Genomic DNA, 10,362 nt, shown 5'->3' on the forward strand with positions numbered 1-10,362 from the left:
GCCAAATAACATATGACTATTGGAGCACCATTACTATAATTTGATAAATTACTACTATTTATTGTCAAATTATAGTAATGACAATGCTATTATAGCATTTGCCATTAGAAATGTTCTTTAGGGCAAAGTTTTAGCATGCCTTCCACCGATTATAAAAAAAAATGTTACAGCTGTATGAAGGCTTGAAAAGGTTAGGTCAAGTGGGTCGATCTGTTTAGTCTCCACCAAATCTCGTCCTGCGAGGGCATTTTTCTGATGATTTGGGATGGTTGTTGTGTTGGGGGCACAACCGTTATTGTTGTGTAACTAAATGGGCCTATTTTAAGGCTCATTTTGATGATTTGAAGCGCTCACATTTTAAAGTATACGAAGTAGAATATACTTGAAAAAAATCAAATTAATCGGATATCATTAATCATCTCATCCACTCACATTTGTATTTAAAAAAATAAATGACAATTGTGATTTAAAATATTAAAATAAATGCAAAAATAAATGACAATTGCGATTTAAAGTATTAAAATGAATATAAATGTGAGTGAATGAAAGGGTTAACGATATCCAATTAATTTGATTTTTTACAAGTATGTTATATTTGATATACTATAAAATGTGAATAGTTCGGATTATTAAAACAAGTTCCGAAATGAGCTCATTTAACTATACAGCAGCCACCCCAAATTCTTTTTCTGATGCTTACCTGACAAAAGAAAATATTTGAATGAGTGAGACTGACCACCTCATATAATTACCGTGTGGAGTTAGAAGGATGCAATTACAATCTAAACTCTGGAGTTGAAGGATGCAATCGCAATCTAAAAAAGATATTAAAAATAAAACAGATGTTATACTTCAGGTATCATTTATGTAATTTACTAAATTTTAAAACACACAATGTTTTGTAGTGACAACCTCAAGTTCGGTCATGGCACATCAAATTTAAATTTAAATTCTATACTTCATTTTCTATTTCAGATCTCTCTATGTAGTGGTCTGCATTCAAATTAGTCTATTTGCCATGTTCTCTCATAGCATTTTCACATTCCTGGCCGAACAAAAAAAGAGAAAAATTCCAACTACAATTCTACAAATTTTTAGAAATGAAGTATAAAAAAATAAGCATGCATAAAATTTTTAAAAAATAAGACAAATATAAGACAAAAAGTGTAATCCATGTGAGTTCCACTCACATGTAAATCCCATATTCATAAATCCCACTTTTGATTTCTTGTTTTGTCTCCCTGGATTTATTATTATTATTATTATTTTTTAGCATAGTTGATGAAGCATTCATGATATTCATTTATGTACAAATTGCTTGGGAAAGATAAATAGACAACCCACACAGAAGGCAACGAAGAAGAACAACCTAGCCAAACCAACCCCCAAAACGAGCCACATAATCACATCGACAATGGTATGATCTACTTCCTACAACGTGTAGAAACAAGGATGAGATCCTCTCCATAACCCCTCCATACCCCTCTTGCACACTCCAATCCAGGCACATATGGATAATCTGAATCGTCTATCTCATACGCTTTGCAGTAAATCTTATCCATGCAAAAAATAAGTTTCATTGGACTACCAGTAGTCCAATGAAACTTATTTTTTATAGGAACAATTTTTACTGTGACGTCTATGAGATTAATAGTTTAAATCATCTGTGTGCCTAGATTGAGGTTCACAAGAAAAGTATGGAGGAATTATGGAGAATTGAGGTATGGAGGGAGCTCCTCCCATAGAAAACGTTGATCTTTTCATATATCCCTACCAAAATTGCCTCGATTTCTTCAGAGGAGGGCTGATTTGAGGGACTGTAAAACCATCTTCATTCCATTTCCTGCTAAATTTCATGAGATCGAGTTCCTCTTCAGACCCCTTAAAAACTCCATTGATCACACCAGTTTGGGGTGGACATAGAGGAGTATTATGAGAAGATTGTATTGGAGCTTGAGGTACGCAAATGACCAAATCTTCTGATGGAAAAGGATACCAACCTTTGTCAAGATCATGATTCGAAAACTGCAAGACCAAAATGAGATTAACATTGGGTTACATGACATGCCACGTTATCTTCTGTCTCTAATGAACTTTGAATAACACAATCGTGTCTTTAAATTTTTGTGTTTCAAGATTTGTCATATTGTACAGCTGAATATTGGAGTTGAGAGGGATATGAGAAACTCTGGCCATATGGTTGTATATAGAAATGGCAATGATGAGGTGAGGTGGGGTGGGTGTGACTGGATTTGTGGTGCCCTGTCTCCTTGTTAAGGCGAGTTGGGGCAAGGTTAAGTTTGTAGTGTCCCATCCCATGTCATAACTGAGTGGGACTGGATTTGTGCTGTCTCTTTTCCACCTTGTCGCTTGTTGGGATGGAAACGGGGCATGGAAAATCAAGGAGGTGACAAGAGCATTGTAGAAATATGGAAGTACCAGGATAATTTCTCATTCGTATGAGAGAATTGTACTAACTACGAGTAAGAGAGATGATATATGAGTGATACAAATGAATGATTAATGAGAATTAGAAAGTTTAAAGATGAAAAAGGAGATATTTTAGTATTTTATTTTTAACAAATTAAATGACATGCAAATGTTTATTTCAAATAAAAGTTGTTTAATTAATATAATCAAGGCGGTGTAGAGAAGCAAGTTTCGTCCCCACCCTTTTTATTTTTGGACATGAAAATCTGTGTGAAACAGGATGGAGATACAGAGTAAAGGTGGGACGGGCACGTCCCCTTCTCATTTTTATCGAGCCGGATTATGGAGTTTGGGGTAAAGGCTAGACAAATTGTTATATTTAATTACATATGTGTATGTGTATGTGTATGTGTCTAGTAATAGTAAGATGTAGAGTGTACGGAAAACCTTACAGAAACCATGGGGAAAACATGAAGGATCAAGGAAATCATCGACTCGCCATCCCGGCAATGTCTCCATCAAATACTCTGATATGCTACTGGTTGACAGGGATACTGAATTTTCTTGGCTCACATAACGGTAATGGTGGTCATGATCATGATTAGCTTTGCAAGGTGTTGTATTTGTTGAAGGTAATGATGCCTTGTCGTAATGAATCGAACTTGTTGGGTTAGAGCTTTGATTAGAAATAACAGAGCTTTTGATATGTGAATAAGTGGGAAGATCAAATCCATTGGAGGAGGAGGATGAAGAAGAAGAAGGACATGAGAGCTTGACACCGGTGAGAAGAAACCTGTTGTGTTTAAGGGTGTGTTCGTTTGCTTTGTGGATTGGAATGTCGCATTCTCTGCACAGGATGGCTCTATCTTCTTGGCAGAACAGAATGGCGCGTCTTTCCTGTATATAACCCAAAAAAGGTTAAGGGTCCGTTTGGAAAGAATTAAAGTGGGCTTTTTTGGTTATTTTAGCCACAAAAGACAAAATACACTATTTTAACCAAAAAAAAAATATTACATCCAACCCATAATCATTACATTCTTTTCTCACAAAAAAAAGTTAAAAAAACCAAAAAGTCAAAAAATCCTTCCCAAATCAAGCTTTTTATCCCAGGCTAAAATAGTCAAAAAAGTCAAAAAGTCAAAAAAACTAACCCACTCCCCAAACGGAGGCTAAAAGAAAAATCTATCATATACAACCTTAAAAAAAAAAAAAAAAAAAAAAAAATCACCTCTTTATTTGAGAGAGTATACCGTCTCACAAATGGAGGAGCAAACAGAAACTGCGTGGGTCTCGGAGGATCACATCTACACAAATTTATTAGCCTTCGCTTGGCAATTATTTTTTTAGTTGAATTTTTGACTTTTTTTTTTTTTTTTTGTCTTTTTTATTTGTTTAATATTTTTAGTTGACTTTTTAGTTTTTGAAATAGTAGATTTTTTTTTTTACCCAATATGTTTACCAAACAACCGCTTAATTTGCCGGTAAAAAATATTATTTCTATGATTTGTATCGTTATGTGTGACTATCTTGCATGTGAAGATGCAAAGCAAACTAACGAACAAGTTCAATTAATATTGACATGAATATTAAAACTTAAACCCACCACATTTTGGAACAAGAGCTCTGAACCATTTGAAATCACCAATTATTCAAAATGGCTTTTTTAACAAGATGAAAACTTATATTTAAAAAGTAAAAATTAAAAGGAAAACACTGTTATATATTTTTGTGATAAATGTTATGTATTTTTCTAGTAAGAGTTACGATAATTTGTGATTTAAAAATAAAATTATGTATTTTTCGGAAGGGTTACGCATTTTTATAATAATGTTACACATTTTTTTATCTAAATATTTTCTAACCACAAAATTTGACAATATCACAAAATAAATAGTGTTAGCACAAAAATACGTAACTTCGTTTCTCAATCATAAATTATCGTAACATTTATTACAAAAATAAAACATTTCACTCTACTTTCAAATAATCAGTTTATTATTATTATTTTATCATAATTTATTTAAATTAAGGAAAAATTCATTTTACCCCTTATGACCTCGGAGCACTTATTCCTTATAGTTCAAATATTGGGAAAAAATCCATTACGGTTTTGGAACAAAGTACAAAACCGACTCTGTTAAAAGTAATGACAAAATTACCTAATACCCCTATGGCATGTTATCTTTCTATCTTCTCTAAGACATAATTTTATATCTTAATCACGTATTTAACAAAAAAAATTATAGTAAATTAAACACCTTAATTTATTATTACCAAAAATTAAATCATAAAATTATCTTAATCTAATTTTTAATCTAATTTCTTATATATAAGCATATATATATATATATATATATCTAATTAAATAATAAATTAAACTAAATAACCTAATTTATTACCATCAAAATTACCTTTTATAATAACATTGTTAATTAAACATATAAATATATATTTAAAAAATTAATAAATTAAACTAAACACCATAATTATAAAAATTATCCTTTATTTATTTATAAATAAATAACACTTTTAATTACACATATAAATATATATATTTAACAAATTAAATTATAAATTAGCTTAAATACCTTAATTTATTACCATAAAATTACCTTAATCTAATTTTTAATTTTTAACGCAAATTATTATTTAATAATATGTTAAATTAAACATTTAAATATATACATATACATATATATATATATATATTACATTAACCTCAATACTCTAATTTATTACCATGGAATTAACTTACATATATATACATATACATATATGTATGTATGTGGGTGTTTAGTGAGAAACTTCACTGTTTTTGTGTAGAGGAAGCGTTACCTTTTCATTATGTTTCTGTACATAATATATACACCAAGAGTTGCTAAGTTTATGCAAAAGTTACAGCTTTAAAACCCATGATTCATGGCTGAAAATGAGTCCTAAATTTATGGAGTACCGTCAGTGATTTCCTCTTCATATGTTTTCCAGTCTGTTGTGCCATGAGATGTGCTTTCCTTAAAACCGCCCCGCAAGTTGGAGTGGGAGGGGTCATGGACACCCAACTTGGTTCCAAAAGATGTAAAACTGATTTTAGGCAGGGCCTTCGTAAACAGATCTGCTGGTCGAGCGGACGAGGGTATGTAACGAGTGGTGAGATGCCCCATGGCAACTTTCTCTCGGACAAAATGGTAATCGAGCTCAATGTGTTTAGTCCGAGCGTGAAACATGGGGTTGATCGACAAATGAAGAGCACTAACATTGTCACAAAACAACTGAGGTGGCCGTGTAAGAGAAACTCCAATAACCCGGAATAAGAAAGTGAGCCAACTGAGTTCAGCAGTGTTTGAGGCCACAGAACAATACTCAGCTTCAGAACTTGAACGAGAGATTGTTGGTTGTTAAGGAAAGCACATCTCATGCCACAACAGATTGGAAAACATATGAAGAGGAAATCACTGACAATACTCAATAAATTTAGGACTCATTTTCAGCCATGAATCATGGGTTTTAAAGCTGTAACTTTGCATAAACTTAGCAACTCTTGGTGTATATATTATGTACAGATACAGAAACATAATGAAAAGGTAACGCTTCCTCCACACAAAAACAGTGAAGTTTCTCATTCAGAAATCCCATAAGCATGTAGAGTTTGTAAACAAGTATAATCAAGTAGTAAAAGGTTAAAACTTGGTTTGCAAATTTAAAGAGCTTTAATATTAACCCAATTTTAAATAAATTTTAATCAAATCAATAACATACCAGGCAACAATATGAGTCCCAACTTATTTACTAAATCAATTAAATATGAATCAAACTTGAATAACATAGGTTGATTTTACGGCCTTATATTGAAGTATGTGTGTATGTATATGGGAAAAAAAATTGAATGAATAGATACACACCTGGCAGATATCACAGAGAGGGCGGGATTCAGATTGATTGGAGGAGGAAGGGAGGAGGAGAGAGAAGCGGATGTGTTTGGTGGCGAGTTTGTTGGCATGGTGGACTCGCTCGTCACAACCCTCGCACAGGGCCGCTTCATCTGCCGAGCAAAACACCGACGCCTCATCTTTGTTACACACATCACACTGTATCTTCATCCTCTCTCTCTCTCTCTCTCTCTCAAATGTTAATGGAAAATATTTGAGATACATGTATATATCTCTATGTCTATATATATAATGTAGATTTATAACCTAACATATATACATATATTTTTTATTATTTTAACAACTCAGTACAGTGTTTTGCTTCCAAGCAAATTATTGGAATGTTTAGATGCAAAAAGGCATTGCTTTATTGTTTCACGAAATGCTACTGGTTTAGATAAAAAAAATAAAATAAAAAAAAAATAGAAAATAGTGGATGGTTCACAATATTTTTATTTTTTATTTTGCAAACATTACGATTAAAAAAAGTCAACTTTTTGTTGTTTGTTGAATAATATGGGAATCCGGAAGGAAAGAGAAGGAGGAGGGTCAAGATTAGAGTTTTCATATTAGTTTGTGGAAGAAGATGATGATAACTAAGGCATATTTGTTATTTCACATTATATTTTGACTTTACTGTCAATTTTTTTTTTTCATGCCAACTCTCAAATGAGGGAGGTGAGATATACGTTTAGTTAGATTAAACGGAATTTAGGATGGTAGGGAGTCAAAGTGCAAAATGACTAAAATCACAAAGGAGATTTTTGGTTATTTTTAAATGTGAGTGGGGTGAAGTGCTCTAGAACAATATCACAAATAGGTAAACACTATAACAAACTGTACCTTTGGCGATTAAAATTGGTGACCAAAACAATTTTAGTCGCCAAAAACATAATATTAGACGACTAAAAATCTCATTTAGTCGGCATTAGTTTAGTATTTTTAGCTACTAAATTACTTTAGTCGCCATATTGACTTATTGGCGACTAAACTGAGTTTTAGTTGCTATTTACAACATTTTAAGCGGCCAAAATTTCATTTAGTCGCCGTATTGTAAGATTTTTGCGACCAAAAATGTTTGTCGCCAAAAAATGAGTGTATGTTGATGATTTTTTGGCGACTAAAGCTAAATTAGTCGTTGTATGTTAACTATTGCCGACGGAAATTTTAAAGTAGTAGCCAAATAGTATTCTTTTCGCGACTAATTTTTAGTCGCTGTTAGTGATATTTGCCGACAAATAAGCAGCTAGTCGCTAAAGCTTCGAAATTTTTTTAGAGGGAAACTAATTAAGGTTGGCGCCCATGATGAAATTACACAGACTCACTTTTTTGTTCTGTTTTGACTCACACACCAACATACAGAGCAGTCAATACACCTAACCTCACCATTGCTCACCACCGCCGATCACCACCATCGCTGGCCACCGGCGGTCACCACAACGACCACTACAAATCGGCCCCACCACTGATTACAGGTATTTGTCTCTCGTCTCTCTCCTTTTCTGTCGATCTGGGTCTGTGTGTTTTTATCTCTGTCTCGCCGTTTTTTCCCATTTCTGTAGGGTTTGTATATGTGTTTTTTCTTTAATTTCTGTTCATGTCATATTTGCATGTTAGGGCTTTCTCTGATTTCATGAATGGGTTTGGTTGAAATTTTGGATTATGGATTTCTAATTCCCGATGGTGGATTTTGTTGAACTGTATGACCAATATGAGTTTTGTATTGGTATTAGGGACAAACCACCAACAAAAACCTGTGAACCATTGGAAAGTTCAAATTTGCATTGGTATATTGGCAATTTGGGAATAAAATCATTGGTATATTGACCTCTAATATATCAGTTAACAATGATTGATTTTATAAAATTAGAGGTATATTGATTGATATATTAGAGGGATATATTAGAGGGATATTGATTGATATATTAGAGGGATATATTACAGGTCAATATATTTGAAAAAATCATTGATTTTATCAAATCATTAGTATATTGATGTCACGACCCAAACCCGTCCCTATAGATTTAGCACCATAACCGGCCAGTAATCCGAGATTACCGAAGGCCTGCTTAACTGTAATACAGCAAAACAGAGTATAGGGGCCTAGCGGAAGCCAATACAGTAAATAAACAATGTCCAATGAGCTGTGACAGTCTGAATGCCAAAAAGACTTTTCATATATATATATACACAGTGCAGAACAGTATGTACAACATTTATAATCATTCAGATTAGGGACCTAATCCTTATTAAACAGTACAGTAACAGTCTACAAAACAGTTACAGAGATAGACGGGGGAAATTAAAACACCCCTAAGCCATAGCTTGACAGGCTCGGAACCTCGCAGTGAGGCACAGTGGTTGGCTTGACAAAACTGGAGCTTACCCCGACGCTTCTAGCCGCGGTCTGGTGCCTGTACACCTACATATATGTATGAGCAGTGAGCTAAAACCCAGTGAATAACATAATGCGTAAAGAGGTTTAGAATGAATGTCCTTACAGTAATGAAAACAGTTCATTAAATCAGTATTTCAGTCATTAAGTCATATGTGGTACATCCATTAACATAACAGTATAGTAAACAGTAGGTCTTGAAAGACCGAACAGTCAATGATGGCCATCAATCAGTAAACAGTAGTGGTTCCAACAAAGGAACCGACAGAGATCTCTGTAACAGTAACAGTCAGTAACAGTAGTTGCTAAGGATGCCACAATACAGTTCAGAATAGAGGACATACATTCATTCTATTAATAGTATCAATTCAGAAACAGTACAGTTCAATTGTTCAGAAGATAATCATTTTTGAACATATCTTTACACAGTTGTTACTCACAGAGTCCTGGGCTACAGTTAGGCTAGAGCGCGTCCCCAGTCGCCAACCCTACACAGTTTACAGATTGAACACACACTAAGCTACACACACTAATCGATCTCCGGTTCGGCCGCTGATAAAGCTTTCAATTCGCAATTTAAACATAAAACATGAACAGATAATCAAACAGTCAAACATATAGATAATGCATTTAAACAGATACAGTTAATCAATCAGTTTCAGATTTCAGTCAGTCAGTTCAGTATTTCAATCAGTTCAATTACTTTTCATAATCAGTCTCAGCTTAGCAGTAATCGATAGTTTACCGGTAAACAGTGGTGAGGGTTGTTACAATTGACCTCTAAATTACCAATGATTTTATCAAATTTGCACTGATTTTATTGACCTCTAAAATCATTGGAAAGTTCAAAGGTATATTGACCTTTGAAAAAATTATTGACATATTAGAGGGATATACCTCTAATCATTGAACTTTCCAATGATTTTAGAGGTATTAGACTGAACTATTGAACTTTCCAATAATTTTTTCAGAACTTTCCAATAGTTTTTTTAACTTTCCCTCTAATACCTTTAATCATTGAACTTTCCAATGCTTTTGTTGCAGGTTTAGGGTTTTTCCATGTACGGTTTTTGTTGTTTTCATATGAGTGATGTGAGTATTCTCATTCTTAGTTGTATTTTCCTCTCTCATCAGGTCTTACTCTCTACCAAACCTACACACCATCATTTTTGGGTTTGAGGAACAACTTCGAATTGGGTATGTACCAAGCAGCAATCAATAACAGCTACATTCCTAATCTTCATGTGTTATAGTTTTCAGAATATTTGCCGTCATTTGATGCAAATTTTCAATGATTTTATTTGGGAATTTTTTCCCCTCATTCTTTGAATTTGGAACTCTATTAATGATAGTCTTGTCAATATACCATCTTTGGTGATTTTCTTTCCCTCTTTTAAGTGTTAGTGGTGGTTGTCTTTAGTTTTTATAGAATTTTCCCAAATTACATAGTTATTTTTGAATTGTTTCATGTCTTATTCACCCAAGTTTTTTTTTTTGAATTGTTGAAAAGGATTGGTGATTCTAGCATCGATCTCAGAAGTACAGTAAGGGTAATACTTTTTCCTTATTTAAATATTTAGTTTCCATTTTATTCTTTTTTTTTAGGACGAA

The 10,362-nt window shown here is 33.3% G+C and overlaps 1 protein-coding gene across 1 annotated transcript; it reads right to left on the reverse strand.

Annotated features, from left to right (window-relative positions):
* Positions 1–1,153: 1,153 nt before the first annotated feature.
* LOC114281829 (B-box zinc finger protein 20) lies at positions 1,154–6,583 on the reverse strand. Its single transcript, XM_028224425.2, has 3 exons — positions 6,330–6,583; positions 2,878–3,327; positions 1,154–2,025 (listed from the first exon to the last, which is right to left on the reverse strand). The coding sequence occupies exons 1-3, from the start codon at positions 6,579–6,581 to the stop codon at positions 1,771–1,773; spliced, it is 957 nt and encodes a 318-aa protein (XP_028080226.2). The 5' UTR covers positions 6,582–6,583; the 3' UTR covers positions 1,154–1,770.
* Positions 6,584–10,362: the final 3,779 nt, after the last annotated feature.

The sequence above is a fragment of the Camellia sinensis genome, chromosome 3 (assembly GCF_055761805.1).
Source record: "Camellia sinensis isolate YWXY chromosome 3, ASM5576180v1, whole genome shotgun sequence".
NCBI classification, from domain to species: Eukaryota; Viridiplantae; Streptophyta; class Magnoliopsida; order Ericales; family Theaceae; genus Camellia; species Camellia sinensis.

Bases quoted from the DNA above. Each gene is read 5' to 3' on its own strand.
- LOC114281829 (XM_028224425.2), bottom strand. From the start codon at position 6,581: ATGTATCTCAAATATTTTCCATTAACATTTGAGAGAGAGAGAGAGAGA. The intron at 3,328-6,329 runs GTGTGTATCTAT...GGTTATATACAG, and splicing joins CTCTCTGTGATATCTGCCAG to GAAAGACGCGCCATTCTGTT. The intron at 2,026-2,877 runs GTTTTCCGTACA...TTGGTCTTGCAG, and splicing joins TTCCCCATGGTTTCTGTAAG to TTTTCGAATCATGATCTTGA.